At 60.7% G+C, this 24184-nt stretch overlaps 2 protein-coding genes across 2 annotated transcripts in view; one reads left to right on the forward strand and one right to left on the reverse strand.

Annotated features, from left to right (window-relative positions):
- SND1 (staphylococcal nuclease and tudor domain containing 1) overlaps nt 1-24184 on the reverse strand; it is a 156995-nt gene that overhangs the window by 6205 nt on the left and 126606 nt on the right. Inside the window, exon 17 of the mRNA XM_077340608.1 lies at nt 957-1145. Coding sequence (XP_077196723.1) covers nt 957-1145 — 189 coding nt within the window. The remainder of the gene's footprint in view (nt 1-956; nt 1146-24184) is intronic.
- On the forward strand, nt 14666-17696 carry LRRC4 (leucine rich repeat containing 4). The gene has a single exon (XM_077340607.1). The coding sequence runs from the start codon at nt 14911-14913 to the stop codon at nt 16921-16923; it is 2013 nt and encodes a 670-aa protein (XP_077196722.1). The 5' UTR covers nt 14666-14910; the 3' UTR covers nt 16924-17696.

The raw sequence follows: 24184 nt of genomic DNA on the forward strand, positions 1-24184 counted from the left end.
CCACCCTCAAATGCCTCCACACTCAGCCCCTCCAGCCCGGCCGGCCGGCCGACGGGGTCTTCCAGCTTTGGGGGTCTTCCAGCTTTACAGGAACGCTGGAGGTCCTGAGCAAAAGAGGCGCCTGCTCACCCTCGCTGCTGGCCCTGCCTCAAAGGCAAAGCGGCTGCAGCTCACCTCCTGTGTTCCTTGGCCAGCCACCATTTAACAACTTTTTATTCTGTGTACTGGTGGGCAAAAGGTGGGACTGGGGCTTTAAGGTGGGTGGCTCTGTACCCCTTCCTCTTTCATCTCCCCAGGACCACAGCCTCCCCAGCCCCAGCTCTCCCCCTCCTCCTCCCCCCCCTCCCCACCGCTGCCTCACTCGATCTCTGTTTATGGGGTTGCTTGGCAACCCTCGAAACGGCAGCTGAGATCTCATGATGTTATTTTATGATGAGCTTTCTTCCTCCTTAAATTTGGGATTTGGCACACCCCTTTCACTTCCTTTGGCCATCTCGGAGTTCCACACGGATCCCTCTGCCTGGCTCCAGGGTGCAGACAGCTGCACCCAGATTTCTGGAGGCCTGGCTGGACTTCCCTTGCTGCTCCCCAGCTGCCAAGCTCTGCTTCCATTCCGAGCAGAGGCAGGCGGTCCCTGAAAGTGTCCCAGTGCAGAACAAGCCTCCCTCAACCCCCCACGCATCATGCCCTCCCTCCTGCCAGGGCAGCCAGGCACCAATGCGCCCCCCCCCGTGCAAGGCCACCGAGGGCTCTGCGTCAGAACCCCTCCCCCCACGCTGCCCTCTGCCCCCTCCCCTGTGACTGAGGCCTGAGCCCCAGGCTCCTGGAAGGCACTGCCAGTGGAGGGGCGAGGGGCTGGCTGCCAAGGGAGGAAGCAGCATGCAGGGGGCTTGGAAGGTCACGCCTCTGGCTCCGGAGGGGAGAGAGCCCCTGAGCCCAGGTGCACAGCCTCCTACCTTCTCCTTCCTCTGCTTGGCGGCCTCCTCAGCAGCCAGGAGGGGCTTGTAGTAGTTGCTGCGCTCAGCGGTGAAGTGCACCTTGGAGAGAGCCTGCTCCACCAGGGCCACGGACAGGTTGGCACCCTCGATGTGCAGCCAGCCAATGAAGTTCCCCGCCTTGTCCATGCTCTCCACCTCCACCTCCACCTGCCAGAGAAAGAGGGGCCGGGGGGGGGAGTGAGGAGACGGGCAGGGGCACACACACGTAGACGCACCCTTCACCCCACCCCAGGCTTAGGGCCGGAGGCACCCCCGTGCTGCCCCCGTCTCAGGTCTCCCTGAGAATACAGAACGCTCCCTCCTGGGCCTCTCCTCCGTGCCTCAGGCAGGCTCAGTGAAGCCAGCAAGATGGATGTCTGCGATGGGAGCTTGTGGTATGGCTGGGCGGGAAGGGGGGTGGGACGACGGCTTCTCCCCCCACGGCCTCCCAGAGCAGGAGGCTGTCAAACAGCAGCACGGTGGAGGAGGGGGACCCTTCCCCTGTGGTGTCAGAGAAGTAGCCGTCAAGACCCATCACAGGGAGGGAACGTTTCTCCTTGTTGGCATTCCCTGGACAAAGAAGCCCCTTCCCCCGCCCCGCCCCTCCCTGCTCCGCTGCAAGGCGCTGGCAGTCTTGCCCACTTCCTCCCGCCAAGACCAAGGGCAGCAGGGCTTCCGAGGAGCCAGCCTGCCCCCCCCCCCGGGCTATGAGCGGGATGGAGCTGTCCCTCAACAGCATGCAATCAAGCTCCCCATCAGGCTCCCCACCAGGCAGCCAGGCGGCCTTACATCCAGAGACTCATAATATCACAGTTGGAAGGGACCTCATGGGTCATCTAGTCCAACCCCCAGCACTATGCAGGACACTCACAACCCTCTCGCTCCTCCACTGTCACCTGCCACCCCCTTGAGCCTTCACAGAATCAGCCTCTCCATCAGATGGCTCTCCAGCTTCTGCTTCAAAATCTCCAAAGATGGAGACCCCACCCCCTCCCGAGGAAGCCTGTTCCACTGAGAAACCGCTCTGTCTGTCAGGAACTTCTTCCGGAGGTTTAGATGGAATTTCTGTTGAATTAATTTCCTCCCATTGGTTCTGGCCCGTCTCTCCGGGGCAAGACATGCTGGCACTCTACTCCATCCTCTATATGGCAGCTTTTTAAATAGTTGAAGATGGTTATCAGATCCCTTCTCAGTCGCCTCCCCTCTAGGCTAAACCAGTGGTCCCCAACCTTTTTTCGGCTGGGGACCGGCAGGCCGACGACCACGCCCGTGCATCGCGCATGCGTGGCCGCGCCCGCGCATCGCACGGCCGAAATGCGCGCTACGCGGCCAAAATCGTGCATGCGCTGCCCTGGGGGCATGAGAACGCTGGATCAGGCGGCTGAGGGGCCATCTCCCTCCACCTCTCCCAACAAGGGGGGCCTCCCCCCCCACAGCCAGCCAGAGGTCTGCTGCCTCTGAGTCAGGAGGCGTGTGCATTAACCATGCCGGCCACATCGCTCTCTAATCCTGCTTTTATTGTGATCTTGGCGGGTTTGGATTTATTTCGCTTCTCAGCATTTCAGAAGCCCCCTGCCTTGCTCACTCTTGTGGCCGGCTCTGCAGCAAACTATGCAAGTCCATTGCCCGATGCTGCTGGGAGGCCCAGAAGCTCCCTGGCCACAAAGGCCCAGCTCAGCGGCACAGCCAGCCTCTGTGGAGGACAGTCAGGCGAGGGGACAGAGGCATGTGTTCCCTTAGGCAAGCCCAGCCAGTGTGGTGTGGGGGTTAGAGGGCTGGGCCAGGATGTGGGAGACCCCTGGGTTCAGATCCTGCCCTGCCATGAGCCAGACTGCCCCAGAAGGTTGTTCTCAAGATCAAAGGAAGGGGGAGACAGCAAAGACAACCTGCTCCCAGTTCCTGCTGGGGGGAAACGAGGGCATAAACAATGGGTGGGGATCTTCTGTTCCCCTTAATAAAAAGGTGCTGGGAGGAGCTGGGATTCATCACCTACCCACTAATCAGGGAGGCTGTCCCAGCTGTTCCGTCCCTGATTGGCTAGCTGTCCAAAAAACAACCAAACAGGAGTTTGTAATCCTCTCCCCTTCTTTATTTGTTTGTCTCTTTTAAATAAATTGTACCTCTCAATCCTATTATTCCAGTTATGAGGGTTATCCCACCAGGTTTCTTTAGATAGAATCATAGAATCCTAGAGTTGGAAGGGGCCATACAGGCCATCTAGTCCAACCCCCTGCTCAGTGCAGGATCAGCCCTAAGCATCCTAAAGCAACCAAGAAAAGTGTGTATCCAGCCTTTGCTTGAAGACTGCCAGTGATCATAGTCCCCTTCCTTGATTAGGACTTCTAGTTCTTCCTGCTTGTTTCCCATACTCTGTGCATTAGTGTAGAGACATCGTAATCCTTCATACGAGTTCCCCAGCTTTTAGTTTTTGAACTTTCCTGTAAGTTAACAGTTCCCTGCATGTGTGCCGTTCCCTTTAAATCTGCAGTGTTCCCATCTACAGTTATTGTCATCGAACCAGGCTTTGAATGTATGTCTTGCTGTCCCATTGGACAGTTTAAAGCCCTCCTCACCAGGTCTGCAAGACTCTTTGTGAAGGCATTTGTGGCATAGCAGCTGCTGGAAGCAAAATCTTCTCGTAGCTGAGCAGTCATCTTGGACCACGTGGCTGCCAGGTGAACTGATAATGTCATGAGAACTGGGGAACTCCGTAAGAAAAGGTGCCTGCTCTGTATTTATAAATTTGAAGCTTGGAGTGGGTCTCTGTCTACAGTGAAAGGGCTTGGCAAGCAGCTACTCTTTTGAAGGATTACTCTGTAGTAACCCAGCCCTACAGTGTTCACATGCTGGGACTGTGGGAGACAGAGAGGTGAGGCCTCAGGAGTGAAAGGGGCAGCTAGGAGTCCTGGTCCTTCCAGCTAGCTGCCCTGTATTATGACTATGTGGTAGATGTGTGTTAGAATCTTAGGATCCTAGAGTGGGAACGGGCCATGAAGGCCATCTAGTCCCACCCCCTGCTCAATGCAGGATCAGCCTCAAGCATCCAGGAGAAGGATCTGTCCAGCCGCTGCTTGAAGACCGCCAGTGAGGGGGAGCTCCCCACCTCCTTGGGCAGCCCATTCCACAGCTGAACTAGACTCCTAGACTCCTAGAGTGGGAAGGGGCCATGCAGGCCATCCAGTCCCACCCCCTGCTCAGTGCAGGATCAGCCTCCAGCATCCAGGAGAAGGATCTGTCCAACCGCTGCTTGAAGACCGCCAGTGAGGGGGAGCTCCCCACCTCCTTGGGCAGCCCATTCCATGGCTGAACTAGACTCCTAGACTCCCAGAGTGGGAAGGGGCCATGCAGGCCATCCAGTCCCACCCCCTGCTCAGTGCAGGATCAGCCTCAAGCATCCAGGAGAAGGATCTGTCCAGCCGCTGCTTGAAGACCGCCAGTGAGGGGGAGCTCCCCACCTCCTTGGGCAGCCCATTCCACAGCTGAACTAGACTCCTAGACTCCTAGAGTGGGAAGGGGCCATGCAGGCCATCCAGTCCCACCCCCTGCTCAGTGCAGGATCAGCCTCAAGCATCCAGGAGAAGGATCTGTCCAACCGCTGCTTGAAGACCGCCAGTGAGGGGGAGCTCCCCACCTCCTTGGGCAGCCCATTCCATGGCTGAACTAGACTCCTAGACTCCCAGAGTGGGAAGGGGCCATGCAGGCCATCCAGTCCCACCCCCTGCTCAGTGCAGGATCAGCCTCCAGCATCCAGGAGAAGGATCTGTCCAGCCGCTGCTTGAAGACGGCCAGTGAGGGGGAGCTCCCCACCTCCTTGGGCAGCCCATTCCACAGCTGAACTAGACTCCTAGACTCCTAGAGTGGGAAGGGGCCATGCAGGCCATCCAGTCCCACCCCCTGCTCAGTGCAGGATCAGCCTCAAGCATCCAGGAGAAGGATCTGTCTAGCCGCTGCTTGAAGACCGCCAGTGAGGGGGAGCTCCCCACCTCCTTAGGCAGCCCCTTCCCCTGCTGAACTAGACTCCTAGAATCGTAGAGTGGGAAGGGGCCACACAGGCCATCCAGTCCCACCCCCTGCTCAGTGCAGGATCAGCCTCCAGCATCCAGGAGAAGGATCTGTCCGGCCGCTGCTTGAAGACAGCCAGTGAGAGTAGAGACCCTTTTACTACCCTCCTGGAGTTGGCAGATAGCTGGGAAAGGAGTGGGCAAGGTGGAACAGGGCTTGCACAGGCATACGTGAGCCAGGTCCATCACAATCAGAAGAGAAAAAGGTCTCTTATGGATTAAAAATGGGTTAAATTACAGGAACTAAGAGACAGTTCTCACAATGGAGGGAAGGAGACAGTGCAGTCTCACAAGGATTGGTATTGGCACCGGTGCTAGTTGATTTATTTACCCATGATCTGGAACTAGGGAGGAGTCGTGTAGTGGCCAAATTTGCAGATGACCCAACGTCAGTCAGGATGGTGAAAAGCAAGGCTGGCTATGGCGGGTTCTAAGAGGACCTCCACAAAGTAGGTGAGCAGGTGAGGGTGTGGCCAATGAAGCTCAGTGCTGGGGTCAGGAGAGGAATACGGGGACAACAAATCCCAGCGTCAGTTCTAGGCTGATGGCATCCGAACTGGCTGAGACTGAGAGGGAAAAGGTCTTGGGATCCTAGTGGAGAACTCCACGTTGCAGCCGTGGAAAAGGCAAGCTTTATAGGATAGATTACTAGGAAAGGGTTATGGGCTGACACTGTCATGCCCCTCTCTATGGGGCAGCTTCATTTGGAAAACAGTGCACAGTCCTGGTCACCCAATCGCAAAAAAGACACTGCAGAGCTGAAAAAAACACGGAGGAGAGCAGCCGATTACTCAGCTACAGACCAGTGAGTCTGACCTCTGTTGTGGGGAAGATAATGGAGCAGATATTAAAGGGAGCGATCTGCAAACATCTGGAGGACAATTTGGTGATCCAAGGAAGTCAGCATGGATTTGTCTCCAACAGGTGCTGCCAGACCAACCTAGTTTCCTTTTCTGACCAAGTAACAGGTTTGCTGGATCGGGGAAATTCGGTTGATGTCATTTACTTGTATTTTAGTAAAGCTTTTGACAAGGTTCCCCATGATGTTCTGATGGATAAATTGAAGGACTGCAATCTGGATTTTCAGATAGTCAGGTGGATAGGGAATTGGTTAGAGAACCGCACTCAAAGAGTTGTCAATGGTGTTTCATCAGACTGGAGAGAGGTGAGTAGCGGGGTACCTCAGATTACCTAGATTAATGATCTAGATGAGGGGGTAGAGGGACTACTCGTCAAGTTTGCAGATGACACCAAATTGGGAGGACTGGCAAAAACTCTGGAAGATACAGACAGAGTTCAACGAGATCTGAGCACAATGGAAAAATGGGCAAATGAGAACAAGATGCAGTTTAATGAAAAGTGTAAAGTTCTGCATCTAGGTCAAAAAAATGAAAAGCATGCCTACTGGATGGGGGATACGCGTCTAAGTAACACTGTGTGTGAACGAGACCTTGGGGTACTTGTGGATTGTAAACTAAACACGAGCAGGCAGTGTGATGCAGCGGTAAAAAAGGCGAATGCCATTTTGGGCTATATCAACAGAGGCATCACATCAAAATCACAAGATGTCATAGTCCCATTGTATATGGCACTGGTCAGACCACACTTGGAGTACTGTGTGCAGTTCTGGAGGCCTCACTTCAAGAAGGACGTAGATAAAATTGAAAGGGTACAGAGGAGAGCGACGAAGATGATCTGGGGCCAAGGGACCAAGCCCTATGAAGATAGGTTGGGGGCCTTGGGAATGTTCAGCCTGGAGAAAAGGAGGTTGAGAGGGGACATGACAGCCCTCTTTAAGTATTTGAAAGGTTGTCACTTGGAGGAGGGCAGGATGCTGTTTCCGTTGGCTGCAGAGGAGAGGACACGCAGTAATGGGTTTAAACTTCAAGTACAACGATATAGACTAGATATCAGGAAAAAAATTTCACAGTCAGAGTAGTTCAGCAGTGGAATAGGCTGCCTAAGGAGGTGGTGAGCTCCCCCTCAGTGGCAGTCTTCAAGCAAAGGTTGGATACACACTTTTCTTGGATGCTTTAGGATGCTTTGGGCTGATCCTGCGTTGAGCAGGGGGTTGGACTAGATGGCCTGTATGGCCCCTTCCAACTCTATGATTCTATGATTAGGGGCTTGGAGCTCTTTCCTCATGAGGAAAAGCTGAAAAATCAGAGAAAAAAGGAGGGGGGGCTTAGGAGAGAGGTGAGCAGTGGGGTCCAGTATTTTTCAACATCTGTATCAATGATCTGGATGAGGGGGTGGTTGGAATTCAATTTGCAGAGAATACCTCATTGTGGGGGGGGGGGAAGAAAGATGTTGAACAAGATCTGAACACACTGGGAAAGTGGGCAAGTGAGAACCAGATGCAATTCAGTAAGGAGAAGTTCTACATCTGGGACACAAAAATGGGTAACATGCCCACTGGATGGGAGAGGCACTTCTGGGTAGCAGTGGGTGTGAACGAGACCTTGGGGTACGTGTGGACTGCACGTTGAATATCAGCAGACAATGTGATGCGGAGGTAAAGAAGGCGAATGCAGTCTGGGGCTGTCTCAGCAGAGGCATCGCATCCAAATCAGAAGAGGGCAGAGTCCCTGTGCTTTATATCAGTGGTCTGCAACCTTTTTTAGGCTGCGGACCGGGGGGTGTGGAAGGGCGATCCGGCAGCTGTATGCATGCACGGCGTCAAACACGCGTGTGAAATGGCCACTCATGCGCGCATGCCACCGCACATGGCACAAATGTGCATGAGTGGCCGGGCCGCACACACGCATTTGCACATGGGGCCGCACTTCCCTCTCCCCCCTCCTCCAGCAAATAGAAGCTTGCATCCTGGGGGGGGGGGCGGGGAGAGGGAGCCATGGCCCGGTGGTTGGGGACCACCGCTGTATATCACATTGAAAAAGGATGTGGCCAAAATTGAGGGGGTTCAGAGGAGAGCGATGAGGCTGATCTGGGGCCTGGGGATCAAACCCTAGGAGGAGGGGCTGGGGGGAATGTTCAGCCTGGAGAAGAGGAGGTGGAGAGGGGACAGGAGGGCTGTCTCTAATTATCTGAAAGGCTGTCACTTGAGGAGGGCAAGGAAAGGTTCCCATTGGCAGCAGAGGAGAGGTAATGGCTTTAAGCTTGTTGTCAGGATTCTGTAGGGCCTGTAAGATGGCGCTCTTCTGCCAGGCCCACGTGTGAGGCCCTCCCTCCCCACCTGGTCCCCCATCATGGCCCCTCTTACCCCCTACCAGCAAGAGAGCTGAAAATCACCAGCAGGATGAGTGACATGGAATGGCAGAGACATGTATGAATTATAAACTTCCAGTATTTTACTGTATTCTATTACCTTTGGAGGGTTGGCCTTAATGATATACGCTGTTCTAAGTACTGCTCGCAGGGAAGGCGTGGTCAATAAATCTAGTCCAATTACAAATAAATAAAGCGCCCCAGCGGGAGTCCTGCCTGCCAAGGGACGCTGCGGCCAGCTCTTAGGAAGAGCCCTTGCTCCAGAGGGGGGCGTGAGGCTGGCAGGGAGGGCTGCTGGCGTTCAGGGCCGAGGGACGGTGCCGGTCCCAGCAGCCGTGCAGCTGCAGAAAAGGCTTCCGGTGCCCAGCCCAGCCAGGGGCCCCCTAATTCCCTTCACCAAAGTGCAAACGAGGAGGGCCGAGGAAGGCCAGAGCACTGGGAGGGGGGGGGCCCTCTTGCAGTGGCAGGAGGAACCCCCAAAGGGCTGAGCTGGCGTGCCCCAACCAGCCTGCTGCCCCAGCAGAGGGTGAGGCAGGCCACGACCGAGCCGTCGCCTGAGGCAGGAAAAGCAAGCCGTGTGCCCGCATCAGAGAGGGTCTTTCCTGGCTCAAAAGCAGAAGGGCCTCAGGGTGGCCAAGTGACTGGTTCCTGCCTGGAGTTGGCAACTGCCCCCTTAAGGGGCTCGCACAAAGGCCCTTTGAAAGCCACAACCGGAGTGGCAGCTGGCCAGCCAAGTGAGCACGCAGGTGGCGTGCCAACCAAATCCAGCAAAGCCAAGCCCCCCCCCCCCGTGCCGCCTTGAGAGTTGGCCTGATCAGGGGAGGGAAGGCAGGCAGCCAGCTAGCCAGGCATGCTCCCCCAGAGCCCCTTGGCAGATGGGTGTGTGGCCCCAAGGCTTGTTGCCCAGAGGAAGGAGACCAGCCTAAGCTGGGCCCTCTGCAAGCCCAAGCAAAGACTAGATTTGCTCCAGGGTGGCCCAAGGGAACTCTGGGTGGGGGAAGGTTTTGTGCTACCCCCCAGAGTTCCAGCAGGAACCCCCCTGCCCCGTCAGCCTTCCCCTTGGCTGTCCCGGCCAAGGGTGGCTCTCTCCCCCCACCACCACCACGCACACCCCAATGCTTCAGCCCAGCGGCCAAGCCCTCCGGCTTCTCATTTCTTTCCCCAGGGCCACTGGCATCCAAGCAGGACTGGGGGGAGCAGGAGGACTGAGCCAGTCTCCACTGCCAGGACTCCTAAGTCGTCAGAAGGTTGGGGACTCGTGTCCCCCCCATGGCCAACAGCTGGCCCAAAGGCACCCAGCCAGGCTTGCCTCCAGCCAGCGGGACGGAAGAGTCACGGGCTAGTTCTCCTGGCAAAGCAGGCCACTGATGCCCCTTCCCACCTCCCACCCCCCGCAGCCAGGGAAGAAGCCCCTTGATTCCCTGCAGAGGTTAGAAAAACCCCATACCCACCCCGGGGCCAGGATCAGGGGCCCCCACCCTTCCCTTCAGGCTTGTGAGGTGGCCGGCCCAGCTGAGCTGCAACTCTCAGGCAGAGAGATATTTATAGCAGCCCATAAATTTGCTTGACTCCTCATAAGTTGAGGTAATGGGTCATACTTTAGTGCTTTCTGCTGCGATTTCCAAAATGCCTTTTAATTAGGAGAAAATGCCAGTCTGGACTCTGCAGAGATGCTTGATCTGCCAGGCTCAGCACCACCCTTCGCCCAATTACTCAGCACCGACTCCCTAGGCACCCTTGGTCCAAGAGGACTAAGTGCTCCTGGGCACAGCCGCTGGCCAGTCAGTGCCACCTGCGCTCACACCCAAGGAGGCAGGCCCGCCTGGCCCACAGCACTGCAGGATGCTGGGAGGGCTGTGTCAAGCCCCGCCCACCTCCCATGCTGCCTGGATGCCCCGTTCCCTGGGGGGGGGCTCCTGGGGCACAAAGAGGCTGTGACTGGAGGTATGGGCCCTCTACAATCCGAACGCCTCTAAGACTTGCCTTCCTGGCTCATCTAAGTCAAAGGCTGTATCAGCCCCCAAGCAAAAAGAGCCCCAGCTCCAGGCCCTGAGCGGGTGGGGTGGCTCAGGCCAATAACCCCTTCCAGCCTCTGCTTGGCCTGCAGAAGCTCCCAGGTTCAATCCCGAGCTGCAGCACCTCCCTGGTGAAAGGGCCAGGAAGAAGGAGGGGGTGGGAAAGGCCATTCTCCTCCTGAGCTGCTAGTCTGAGTAGAACATGCTGACCTCACTGGATTCTGGGTCTGGCTGTGCACAAGGCCGCTGCATGCGTGAAGCCACTCCTGTGTGCTGCCACTGCCAGCACTCTGGCGCCCGTGGCCACAAGGGTCACGGAGAGGCACCAGGGACTCAAGGGCACGCCTGGGAACCTCCAGCACCAGTTCAAGGCTGGAATACGGCTCACTGTTTGCTTACGGCTTCCTTCTTCTTCTTTCCCCCTCTATATTGTGGGCAGAGCAGTAGGAGATGGGTAGGGGGGGGAGCCCCTTGCACACACAGGAAGGTCAAGAGAGAGGAGGGGACCATGCAGCTGGGCAGCCGGGCCTTCAGAGCCACGGATCCTGACAGAGCACGCTACGGAGCTCATCAGGAGGCCCATAAAGTCGCAGGGACAGCGCCAAAGAAATGCGAGTGCTCTGCTGTGGCAGCATCAATGAGTTCACGGCCATCCCAGACCTTGCTGAAGGGATCCCGGGATCTGCTGACTCCTGAATTGCTGCCTGTAGAGTCTCCAAAACAAGTTATTAGTTCTGCTGCTGCTGCTGCTGCTGCTCAGTTAGTTCAGCAGTGGAAGGGGCTGCCTCAGGAGGTGGTGAGCTCCCCCTCACTGGCAGTCTTCAAGCAGTGGCTGGACAGATCCTTCTCCTGGATGCTTGAGGCTGATCCTGCACTGAGCAGGGGGTGGGACTAGATGGCCTGCATGGCCCCTTCCCACTCTAGGATTCCAGGAGTCTAGTTCAGCTGTGGAAGGGGCTGCCTAAGGAGGTGGGGAGCTCCCCCTAACTGGCGGTCTTCAAGCAGTGGCTGGACGGATCCTTCTCCTGGATGATGAGGCTGATCCTGCACTGAGCAGGGAGTGGGACTAGATGGCCTCTATGGCCCCTTCCCACTCTAGGATTCTGTGGTTCTGCTGCTTTTGCAGAGCTTCCTTATTGCTGAGGGAAACTCTGGAATATGCTGATTTGGAAGCGCATTGAAACAGGGCTCAGAAAGACAAAATGTCAAATCCCCTGTCTGGTCCCGAGGACCATTTGGAGCCGGCTGCCCCTGGGCGGTGCTGACAGAATCTGGGGGCCTGCAAAGGCCCCCCAATCCATCCCAGACAACATGAGGGAGCTGCCGACGTCTGCAGAAATCAGTCAGCAACTGACGCGCTGCCCCTTAGCCACGCAAGGGACCCAGACCCACCCCTAGAAAAGAAAAATGCCACCCTGTGAAGGGGGCTGCAGTGGAAAACGAACAGCTGGCTTCTCTGGGGGGGGCCTTGGGGGGGGCTGGTTTCAGAGCTGAGTCCCACCCCTCCTCCTCCTCCTATGGGCTGGCTCTGCCCAGCTCTGTCTCATTCCACATCTCCTGGCAAGGCAGGGTCTTGGGCCACGGCCTGACAACTGGGCTTAAACAAAGGGAAATCCTGATAAGACGGACATCCTGCTGGCTGGACAGGCTGTGGGCCTCAAGGACCTTGCTCTCCCCACACGAGAGGGGTCAAGCGGCCTTTGCTGTCTCGCGCAAGAGCCTTCTTTTTATCAGCCAGACTGCCGTCCCTCCTGGCTGTGCCACACCAGCTTTGCTCTCCTGAGCAGAGCCTTTGCAGGAGCCACCCCTCACATGGGCAGGATCAGCCATAGCCCACCTAGAGACATCTCCTGCTGGGAGGTCCCCACACGTCCGCCTGGTCAGGGGGGCGTTTCTGTGGAAGTGGCAGGCTTGTGTTATCCCAGAAGGGCTCTGGCAGGCAGATAGACCTCTGGGCTTCACGCATTACCTGGCTCCTGCTACATTGTGTTCTACTGGCGTAATGCCATTTTTTGCACTATTAGACATGGTGTTGATTTGTTTCCTATTTTTCTAGCCTCAGTCCTGTTGCATTGCTTATGAGATCCAGGCCTCACAACTGGGATAGATGTCAACAGTTGCAGCAGAGGCAAACTCCCTGGACCTCCAGTAGCTTCTTCCCCAAAGAGCCAGTCCCCCTCCTTTGCTCCCTGTGCCTCATCCCAGGGGAACCAGCCTAGGCTTCCCCCCCCCCCCAAAGAAAGCAGCCCTCAGCAGCCAGCCCACCTGCGTGAAGCCTGCTGGAGCCCCCCAGGTGTCAAGCCTGCCCTTTGTGTTACCGGCAGCCTGGCTACTCTGCAGGATGGTCTGTCATTTTGTGCCTGGTCGCCTTTGGGGTCTGTGGCTTCGGGGTCCCCAGGACAGCCCAGGAAGCCTGAGGAAGAGGAGGCAGGGAAGGGGGACCTCGCCCCCACCCGGGAAAGAGACCCGGAAATGCCAATACCATCAGCCGGCAGAGCGAGGAGAGGCAGCAGAGGGAGAGGAAATTGCAATCCCAGGCATCAGTTCCAATTAGCCACAGTCGGGTGGAGGCGGCAGGCAGGCCTCCCAGGGAGTGTGAGCAGCCCAGCCAAGGGCACAGGGTGGCCAGAGGGACCTCAGAAGGCCAGAGCAGACTGGACTGCTGACTCAGCCCCCCCCCCAGCCCTGTCTGGGACCCCAGGGGGCCTGAAGGGAGGGGAGAGTCTGGGGTCTGATGGGGGGGGGGTATGCAGCATTCTGCTGGGCTTTGTCTCCCCAGGGAGTGCTTCAGTGCTGCCTCCAACCCCAGAACCCTTCAAGGGTTTTGCCCCAGGGCCCTGCCAGACCCCTCCTCCCTGCCTGTGGACATCTAGCGGCAGATAAAGGCGATGCCCACTCTGGAACCTGCAGGGGGCTAATAGTAGACCCTCCCCCCCCCCCCAGACCAAGAAGGAACAAACTCAATTCTCTCCTCCTCAGCCACAGAGCTGGGAGGGCCACCTGGGTCCCGTCATTCCCTTGGGTCACCTATTTCACAGGGTGGCGGTGGAGAGACCCCTTCCACTGCCCCTGAGCACCTAGCAGAAAGAATGAGATCCGAAGAGGAGGGTGGGTGGGACACCCCCACCAAGCCACAGGCAGGAGCCCCCCCCCCCCAGAACAGGCATGGGGAGGGGCACAGGCCACCTCGGAGCGGGCGGGGGGGGGGGTGGAGGCCGCAACCCGGAGGGAGTCCCCCCCCCCAGCCACCGCCGCCAAGGCTGGCCGGCCCCCCTCTCCGAGCCGCCGGGGGGGGGGACTCGCTCCGGCCAGGCACTCTGCGCCCCTCTCGGGCCGCCCCCCATCCCTCTGCCCGGGCGGGGGGGGGCACTGGCCCGAAGAGCCCCTCCGAGGGTGGGCGGCAGAGTCGGGGTCCCCCGGACGGGCAAGCGCTTCCTGCCCAGCTCCGACGGCCGCTTTCGACGGGCTCCGGCGTCTCCTGCGGCGGCGGCGGCGGCGGCGTCCCGGGGGCAGGGTCGGGCGCGTGTCCGGCTAGGCAGTCCCTGGGCCGCCCACCCCCCCACCCCCCCTCCTTCCCTCGTGGCCAGGCGCGGCCCCGCCCGCCGAGCCCGCGCACCCGGGCCGCCCGGAGCCCCCTCGCCTCGCCTCGCCTCCGCGTCCGGCCGGGGCCAGCGCCAGGCGCTCCGGGCCGGGGGTCGCGCCCACTGGGCCCCAGCAGCGGCGGCCCTCGGAGGAGGAGGAGGCGGGGGAGGGGAAGGGAGGGGAGGGGAGGGGGGGCGGCGGCGCCCGGAGCCCGCCCGCCTCCCGCTCTGCCCGAGAAGCCCCTGCGTCAGCAGCAGCAGCAGCAGCACCAGCGGCGGCGGCGGCACACACCGGCTCCGAGTGAAGGACAAAAGGATGCGAGAGCCGCCCGGGCGGCTGCCGCCAGCGCCCCCCGCCCCACCGGCCGCCCCGCGCCCAGGCCCACCCGCGCCGCCCCCACCAGCAGCAGCAGCAGAGGGAGCCGCCGCCGCCGCCGCCGGAGGAGCCGGACGCCCGCGATGGGGCCGGCCGCCCGGGCCGCCCGTGCCGCCGCAGCCCCGCCCGCCGCTGCCGCTGCCGCAGTCGCCGGGCCGGCGAGGCGCTGAGCGGGGAGGCAGCCGGGGCCAGGCGCTGCCGCAGCCCGCCGCCCCCGGGGCCGCCCCTTGACGGAGCCGCGCCGCCACCGCCACCGCCGGCCCCTCGCCCCGCCGCCGCCGCCATGGAGCCCGCGCCGCCGCCGCCGCTGCTGCTGCTGCCGACGCCCGCGGCCCAAGGACGCCCCCGGCCCGCGCCCGCCACGCCGCCCCCGCCGCCCGGCCACGAGGCCCCCGCCGCCGCCGCCGCCGCCGCCCGCCAGCCGCAGAGGCGCACTTAGGAGGGGGAGGACGCCGCCGCCGCCGCCGAGCAGCAGGAGCCGGAGCCGGAGGAGGCGTCGAGTCGCTTGGCCGCCCCCGGCCCGCCCGATGGAGCGCGGGGGCTGAGCGGGAGGAGGCCGGCCACCCCCCCCACCCCCCCCCGCCGCGCTGGGCAGGCAGCCCCCTCCCGTCTTGGCTCGTCCCGTCCCCGCGCCCCCCCCCCCGCCATGGTGAATTATGGACGTGGCACAAAATGAAGCTCCCGGGGCCGCTGGCGACGCTGCCCCACGCCTGGACCCCTCCGGCGCCTCTGCTGCCGCTGCTGCTGCCGCCCGTGCTGCCCCCGCCGCTGCCGCTGGCCCTCGTCTCCCTCGTGGTGCAAACGTGGCTGGGGTGCGCGGCGGCGGGCCTGGCCGGGCCCCAGAGCTGCCCCTCGGTCTGCTCGTGCAGTAACCAGTTCAGCAAGGTGGTGTGCACGCGGCGGGGGCTCTCCGAGGTGCCCCCGGGCATCCCCTCCAACACGCGCCACCTCAACCTGATGGAGAACGGCATCCAGCGCATCCAGGCCGACACCTTCCGCCACCTGCACCACCTGGAGGTGCTGCAGCTGGGCCGCAACGCCATCCGGCAGATCGAGGTGGGCGCCTTCAACGGCCTGGCCAGCCTCAACACCCTGGAGCTCTTCGACAACTGGCTGACGGTGGTGCCCAGCGGGGCCTTCGAGTACCTGTCCAAGCTGCGCGAGCTCTGGCTCCGCAACAACCCCATCGAGAGCATCTCCTCCTACGCCTTCAACCGCGTCCCCTCCCTCATGCGCCTGGACCTGGGCGAGCTCAAGAAGCTCAAGTACATCTCCGAGGGGGCCTTCGAGGGCCTCTACAACCTCAAGTACCTGAACCTGGGGATGTGCAACATCCGCGACATGCCCAACCTGACGCCCCTGGTGGGCCTGGAGGAGCTGGAGATGTCCGGCAACCACTTCCCCGCCATCAAGCCCGGAGCCTTCCACGGCCTCAAGTCGCTCAAGAAACTGTGGGTCATGAGCTCCCAGGTCGGCCTGATCGAGCGCAACGCCTTCGACGACCTCACGGCCCTGGTGGAGCTCAACCTGGCCCACAACAACCTCACCTCGTTGCCCCACGATCTCTTTGCCCCGCTGAGGTACCTGGTGGAGCTGCACCTGCACCACAACCCCTGGAGCTGCGACTGCGACATTCTGTGGCTCTCCTGGTGGCTGCGGGAGTCCATTCCCACCAACTCCACCTGCTGCGGGCGCTGCCACGCGCCCCTCCACCTGCGGGGGAAGTTCCTGGTGGAGGTGGACCAGACGGCCTTCCAGTGCTCGGCCCCCTTCATCATGGACGCCCCCCGGGACCTCAACATCTCCGAGGGGAGGGTGGCCGAGCTCCGGTGCCGCACGCCCTCCATGTCCTCCGTCCGCTGGCTGCTGCCCAACGGGACCGTCCTGAGCCACGCCTCCAACCACCCACGGATCTCGGTCCTCAACGACGGCACCTTGAACTTCTCCCAGGTGCTCCTCACCGACACGGGAGTGTACACATGCATGGTCACCAACGTGGCCGGGAATTCCAACGCCTCGGCCTACCTCAACGTGAGCACGGCTGAGCTCAACACCTCTAACTACAGTTTCTTCACCACCGTCACGGTGGAAACCACCGAGACTTCACCCGAGGACGTCTTTCCCAAGTTCACCAAGCCGGTGCCCACCACATCCACGGGATACCAGCCGGCCTACACCACCACCACCACCGTGCTCATCCGGACCACCAAGCCGCCCCGGACGGACCCTGCCTCCGACGTCAACGACAAGATGCAGACCAGCCTGGACGAGGTGATGAAGACCACCAAGATCATCATCGGCTGCTTCGTGGCCGTGACGCTGCTGGCGGCGGCCATGTTGGTCGTCTTTTACAAACTCCGCAAGAGGCACCAGCAGCGGAGCACCGTGACCGCCGCCCGGACCGTGGAGATTATCCAGGTGGACGAAGACATTCCGGCCGCGGCGGCCGCAGCAGCACCGGCGGCGCCCACCCCTTCGGGGACCGCGGGTGGCTCAGGTGAGGGGGCGGTTGTACTGCCGGCTATTCATGACCACCTTAACTACAACACTTACCAAGCGGCCCACGGGGCCCACTGGACCGAAAACTGCCTGGGGAACTCCCTGCACCCCACGGTCACAACTATTGCCGAACCTTATCTAATTCAGACCCACCCCAAGGAGAAAGTGCAGGAGACGCAGATATGACTCCTCCCCCCTCCCCTCCCCTCCCCCCCAGTTATTAAACAAAATGCAATAGAATGCACAACTCAGCAGCTGACATCAACTTTTGTACAGAGAGGTGGGGGGGCGGGGGGGAGAATTTTTCTTGTATATGCTTATCTATTAAGTCTATGAGCTGAGAGGAAAGACCAGATGACATGTAAAGGGTATGGAACAATCCCGTTTTTCCAAGGTGTCTGAGAGAGCGCACAGCCCTGGCCAGCCCCCCCCCCTCTCCTCCTCGGGTGAGGCTCAGGGGACAGAGACGCTCCGTTGCTTGCGGAAAGAAGGCGACCTGTTCAGATGCCAAAAAGAGCGGCGGGGGGGGGGGGGGGGAATGATGCAAAATCAGGGACTCACGCGAGGGGTGGGGTCTGTCCTTTTTAGAAGACACTACTTAGGATGCAGTAAAAACACATTTGTTTCTATAGAGATTTCCTTTCCGAAGCCCACGGGGAACAGTCTCCCCGTATCTACAACGTTATCTTATTTGCAGAAATGCGCACCAAGGGTTTGTACTGTGCCAAAATGTTACAAATGCAATAAAAGTCCATTTTTAAGAGAGGGGGGGGAATGTGTTAAGTGGCAAACAGGCACGCAAGCATACACACACACACACACACAAACACGCAAAACCAGCACGCATCTGCGCCACCTCCTCCCAATGTGGCTGCCCATGTGCCAGGGCCCCGCAGAGGGGTGGGTGAGCTGGCCTCGCAGGACAACATGTGGACCCCTCCCCACCCCCACCCCCCACCCCTAGAAGGCAGAGCTGCTCTGCAGGCAGGCAGGCAGGCAGGCCAACCAGCCGACCAACCGGCCGGGGTCTGTCCGTTGCAGCTCGTTCCTGCGGTTCCATTTAACCCTCTGTGCCCCCAGCGGCAAGGACAGGAGGGCAGGGAGCAGAGGGAGGGCTTCAGCGCTGCTCCAGCGTGACCAATGATTGTAGAACCGCAGAACAATTTTGTGCTTTTTGTTCTTTCTTTCCTGACTTGCGGGTGGAGGAAAGGATATGGCGGGGGGGGGGGCATGGCTTTGGCTCGCCCAAGGGGGGAGGGCATGACAGTGGGCTGCTTTGGCCCACCAAAGTGCCACAGGAGACGGGGGGGGCATCCTCCCTCTGCATGCCAGGTGGCACCAGGAATGGGGGGGGGGGAAGGGGCGGTGGGCGTTCTCTGCTGCTTCTTGGTCTGCTAAAATGCCCTTCTGGACTTTGGTTGCTCATTTTGGCCCCCCAGCACGGGAGATCTGGCCGAAGGGAGGGCAGCCCAAAGGGGGTGGGGAAGAGGCAGTGAATCCAAAAGCCAGAATAATCTGACTGTAACTCTGAGACAAGTGTATTTTTGTATTTTAATAAATATTGTTAAAATTTGTAATAATGCAGTGTCCCTCCGGGGGTTACACTGGATGCCAAGAGGGGCGGTGGGGCGCAAGGGGAATGCCACGTCTCTGCTCAGAGGTGAAGGGATGGGCCCGAGGGTTTGACCTGCTTAAAGCCAGCTATGGCCAGGGCCAGAAGGAGCCCCTGGCGTCCAATCAATCGCTAGTGCAGCTCTGGGGGGGGGGGGGACACAGCCCCCTGCTCACCTCGTACTGGATGGGACAGACCTCTCCCAAACCTCTCCCGCCCCCCTCCCCCCCAGCCTGCAGAGCAATTAAAACTGGAGACTCTCTTGAGGGAGGGGGCAGGTTCTGTGAGGAGCCTCTGCAACTGCTGGCTTCGTCTACTGGATATTTGGGAACCAGGTGTGCACTGTATGCGGGGGGGGGGGTAAGTAGGGATGCTTGGAGGCGCTCCCATGAGGCCCCCCCTCCATGGGCAGGAGGCAGGGCACCAAGAGCCTGTCCAGGCAGCCGGTTGCTGTAGGCCGGGGGGGGGGGGGGAGGAGCATCTCTGGAGCCGGCAGGGGAGACTCCAGTACTCCTGCAGAGCACCCCTGTCCCCCTTCCCTCCCTCCTTGAAGCAGCAAAGCGGAAGCAGTGCGGTCTGACTCTGGCCCCAAAGGGGGCTGCCGAATACGACCTCCCGCCTTGATTCCTGGTGAAGGCCCACACAGTGGAGCCCTCCTGCCCACCCAGGCTAGACACCCAAGGAGAGGTCTGGTCTGATGAGGCCTGCCTTGCAAAGAGGCAGTGAGGGGTGCCCACTTCTCTGGGCCTCCTGGGTGTGTCTTGTGTGGGCCCTTGGGAAGGAGGAGCGCTGGGGACACACACGGTTGGCGCAAAGCCCTCCACGCCCACCCCAGGCAGGGTAACTCAAAGGGAGGGAGGGCGGAGGGGGGTCAGCCGGTGGCTGTCTCCCTGCCTCCTCTGCCCCCTGTGGCATAATCATCCCCCCTCCGCTCCCGTTTCCTGCCAGGGCCTGGGCAATGGGGCCTCTCCCTCCGTGGGCCAGAGCTGCAGTGCATAGCTCCAGACACAGGTTTGAGGGGGAACCAAAGCCAGCCAGCCTCAGTTTCTTTTAAAAGGGGGGGGGGAGATGAACGGCCCCACCCTCAGCCTCCAAGAGAACTCGGGGGGGGGGGGGCACAAAACAGGAGCCCTGCTGCCTGGTCCAGCTCCCTTGGGAGCCGAAATGGAAACAAATGCTGTGGCTCAACCCCAAGCCAGGTTTTTGGGGAGGGGGCCTCTCTCAGAGTGCCCTGTCCCCAAACACACCTGTGCAGGGCCACCCACTCCCCTCACCCCCAATAAGAGGCAGGGCCAGAGCAAAGGAGCCGGCAGGAAGGGGAGGCACGGGGTGGACCTGGGGGACTTTGCTGGGGGACTCTTGGGTCAGCCGCCAAAATTAATAAAGCCGCTGACTGCATGGATGGGGGTGGGGTGGGGGCAGGCAGAGAGCTCCTTTCCCTGCATCTGGAGAGAGGGCGCCTCGCCCCTCCCCTTCACAAGGCCGGCCACAGCACCCTCCCCCCTCCGCAGAGGAGACCTCTTCCAAGGCCTAAGCAGAGAGGCAGCCCTGGCCTTCAATGGCTGCTGGGCCACCATAGCCAAGTCCTCCAGGCCAGTCAAGCAAAGAGCTATCCAGATCCGGGGGGGGGGGGGTACTACACGGCAGCCTCGTGTCTGGGAGAGACCCGCGGGTCTGAACCCCTCCTTGTGATCTGGAAGCTCGCCCAGTGACACTCTCTCAGCCTAGCCTCCCTTGCAAGGCGGCTGTGAGGATAAATTGCAGCTGCAGAGAGCTATGTTCTCCCCTGGAGAAGGGTGCAGGGCATCCACAGGGGCACCCTCCATCCCCAAGGCAGCCTCCTAACCAGAGAACCAAGGAGTGGATCTCAGCTGCCAAGGGAGGGTAGAGCATTTGGGCCAATCCCTGAGGCCAATCCGTCCTCTATTATGGAAGCTTGGAAAGTGACCTTGGGCCAGCTAGAATAACCAACCCCACAAGGTTGTTGTTGCAAGGACAAAACAGAGAAGAGCGCCTGGGGATAAACACATCAAGTCGGCCCAAGCTGCTCCCTACTGCCAGCCAAGCAAGAACTGCAAGGCAGTGAGTGTCCCTCCTCCCCTCCCCGGCTTACTGGCTGTCCTGGCACTCCCAAGTCCCACAGATGCCCAGTGGCACCCACCCTGGCACCCACAGACCTTCTTGGGGGGCTTCCTGGTGAGAACGAGCGCAGGGGTCTGACGGAGACCTGCGAAAGCTCTTGCTAGAGGGCCTGGGGGGAGCTGGCCCCCAGAGACCCGCTCCAAAAGGAGGGCCCAGGCCTGGTCTCAGAGGCGATTGGCCTCCTCCTCCACCGCCTCTGGCAAGTCCTTCCAAGGGAGGCTATTTCTTGGGTGCTCAAGTGGGATGGGGGTTTCCAAACAGCCTGTGATCCAGGGGGGAGAGGGAAGAGCATGGGACTCCCTGGGGGGGGTGAGGGAGGGAGGGAGGGAGAGCAGCTGCCTGTGCTTGTCCCTGAGAATGGGCTGTCCGGGGTCACCCCGAGGGGCGGCTGCCTGGGGCAATTCCTGCGGCCCTGGAGGATCCTCTGCTGCTGCTCCCCTCCCCCTTCTGGGTCTCTTCCTGCCCAGCCCTCTGGCACCTTCGGGCCTCCCCTGACAGGAGAGAATGGGGCTGGGAGCAAGGAGGTGTGAAGCAGAGCCGCTGCCGGGTCCCCCGCTGCCCACATCCACAACGCATGCCCTGGGCTGCCCTGGCCTCGCGGGTACAAGCGCTGCTCTTCCCAGCGGGAGAAATCCCCTGAGGGAAAGGCCAAAAAAGTGCTTCTTTGAAAACTCGGGACTAGCCCTCTGCCCACTGGGCCTCTCTCCCCACCAGATGAGCCTTCCCGTCCCCGTGCCAGATGGACACGCGGGGCCGCCTTCTGCTAATCCACACCACCGGCCACGGCCTTTCAAGGCCGGACCGGTCTCCTCTGAGTGGAGGCGCTGGCTAGGATCTTATGGGCGGCGGGGGGGGGAGGGGGGAGGCAGGAGCTGCTACCCTGAATTGAGTCGGGGACCTTCGCCATGTCGAGTGGATGCCCTGCCAGGCTGCAAAGGCATCTCAGAGCAGTTAGAGGAGGGCAAAGGGAGGTCTGTTCCCGTGGGGCAGCTACTGTCGGACTCGGGTTCAAATCCTCACCTTGCCCAAGAAGCTGCTGGGTGCCCTTGGGCCCATTCCTTTCTCCCCCTTGACCTTGCCCACCCTAGATGGGCTTCCTGAGGGCTGCCTCATCCACCTCCCATCCGCTCTGCTTGTGCCCATTCAGAGCCCCAAGAGGGCCGGGGGGAGCAGCCCGGCTAAGGTGAGGCCAAGCGCCTGTCTGGCCCACGGTCAGAGGGAGGCCAGCGCTGGCCAGCAGAGGCGTGCCTCTGGTCCCCTCATGCTCAAGACAACCGGAGGACTCTGGCGCCGTCTCCAAAGACGGAGTGTGTAGCAGGGGAGAAAGGCACCTCTCCCTGGGGGGAGGTGGGCAGATGGCATTTGTGCCCACAGGGGGTGGAGATGGGCAGGGAGGAGAGCCTTCCCGGGCTGGATGGAGGGGCTTTCTCCCAGCAGACCCTGTGTCTGGCAGAGGGGCAGGCCTGGCCTTGGCCCTCTACCCCCCCTCCCCCCATGCAGCTGAGGAGGAGGGAGATGAGCTGGGGCTGGGGGACCAAGTAGAAGTAGCTTGTCCCCCAACTCCCGGGGCCTCGGAGCCCCCTGACAAGAGGGTCAGTGGGTGCCTGGGAGTCAAAAGGCCTTCTTCCTGTGCTGCCCCCCCCCCTACACACACACCCACAGACCCGCTCTGGAGCCCAGCCGTGGGGTTGCCATGGTGCCCAACTCGGGAGAACAACCTTTTCATTCAAGCTGTCAGGATCAGCAAACGGCTCCATTCACCCGCCAGCAGCCGGGGCGGGTCTCCCCTGGGCATGGCTGCCACCACATGACCCGCCCGCCCGCCCGCCAGCAGAACCTACGGCCAAGTGACTTGCTGGAACACCCCCGCCCCAGGCGTTGGCAGAACCTCTCTCTTTCCACCCTGGGGTGACAGTTCTGGTGGGAGGCTTCCTTGTGTCGACCTCCTCTGGGACCTTCTGGGGGCCCTCCTGCCCGGGGAGGCCCGGGAGAGGCCAGCCCTGCTCAACCTGCAGGTGGGGGGTGGGGGGCCCCCACAGAATTCCAGAGAGAAGAAAGGACAAAGCAAGCCCACCTCTGCTTGCCTTGTGCCTTGAAAGCCCCCAAAGGGCTGGCTGGGGCTCGACAGCCCTTCCCCCACAACCGCAGCACCAACGGTGCACTATGTCCCCACCCCACCCACTCTGCCATACAAGCTTCAACCGGTGGCCCTTGGAGTCTCTGCCCCATGACCCAGGAAAGTCGATATGCCTCGGGGGAAGAGGCCGCCCCCCCCCCCCCGGCACTCCAGCAGAGCTAGCAGGGCCCTCTTGGGGCCTCCCGGCCTCTCCCAGGGCTCCGGTGCTTTAATTCACCGCAGCATCCCTAGGAGCCCACGTGGGCCACGGAGCTGGTGGCCACCACAGTGCCTGCCTTCTGCAAGGGGACGGAGGCCTCCCTGCAATGGTCCAGTGGGCAGGAGCTAGGGTGACAGCGCCTCCCTCAGCAGAGGCCCAGAAGCCGCAGGGCAGGAAAGGAGCATTAGATGGAAGAAGAAGAAGAAGAAGAAGAGCGGAGCTAGGTTTCATACCCCACTGTTCACTTGCCAAAGGAGCCTCAAAGCAGCTCTCAATCTCCTTCCCTTCCTCTCCCCACAACAGACCACCTGTGAGATAGGCACAGCTGAGAGAGCTCTGGGAGAACAACGCTAATAATTCTATGATTCTATGGCAGTGACTAGTCCAAGGCCTGAATGTCACGGTGAACTTCAGGCTGCAATCTTGTGGCCTTGCTTGGCTGAGGAGCAGAGATTTTAAAGCCAGTGGCTCTGCAAGAGGAGATCAGGGGCTGGGCTGAACAGGAACCTGGCACCTGCGCCCAATCAGCCAGTGGCCTGCAGAACGGAAGGCATGCCCACCTGCCCAGACCAGGAAGCAGGAACGGGCACAGGTCCATGCTTGGGTCCAGGGAGGAAACGAAGGAGCCTTGTCTGCATGTGGGCATGTGTGTGTCAGCTGCCGCTCAGTCCCAGCCGACTCATGGGGGCAGCAGCCGGGCCCTTGGAGAGATCACAGAGGTGGCTGGCCATAGCCTTCTCTGCTGGTCGGACTCCCCTTCGAGTCAGACCAGCGGAGTGTCCACTGAGATCCGTCCATGACCAGGCTGCCGGGGGGGGGGGGGGGCAGGCGACGACCCGGAGGTGTCCCTGTTTAAGTCTGCCTGTCACGGCCACGCTCAGCTCTCCCAGTGGGACCAGGTGACCAGCAGCTCCTGCCCCTCCTCAAGCCGTGGGGCTCCTTCCGGTGCCGCTCAGATGAGATCAATCTGCTCTCCAAGCACAGCCGTGGTGGGTCTCTGGTTGCTGCATTTTGCCACTCGGCAAAGCATCGGCCCTGACAAGTTCAGGCGGGTGTGCAGCAGCTCCGGGTTCCAGTGCCGTAAAGGGCACCAGTCGTCCCCCCCCCCCCCAGCCGCCCCCAAGCCTGCCGGGCTGAGTTAGTCATAGACCTGCTTGCAGCTTCACCTGGCGGGGTGAGTCAGCTGCCGGAGACAATGTTTTGCAAGCGAGAGGATGCAAGCGCGGGCTTGGGGTTGTGCCTTTCCTCCCCCCCCCCCCCCAGAGAGAGCCTCTGCCTAAGGCCAGGAGGCTGGGGGGGGGAGCAGGCTACTGGCAGCCCCCCTGAAGCCATCAGAGGGCAGAGGAGGGTGACCCGG

The sequence above is a fragment of the Paroedura picta genome, chromosome 5 (assembly GCF_049243985.1).
Source record: "Paroedura picta isolate Pp20150507F chromosome 5, Ppicta_v3.0, whole genome shotgun sequence".
NCBI classification, from domain to species: domain Eukaryota; kingdom Metazoa; phylum Chordata; class Lepidosauria; order Squamata; family Gekkonidae; genus Paroedura; species Paroedura picta.

Excerpts from the sequence above, each read along its gene's own strand:
- LRRC4 (XM_077340607.1), top strand. The coding sequence starts at position 14,911 with ATGAAGCTCCCGGGGCCGCTGGCGACGCTGCCCCACGCCTGGACCCCT.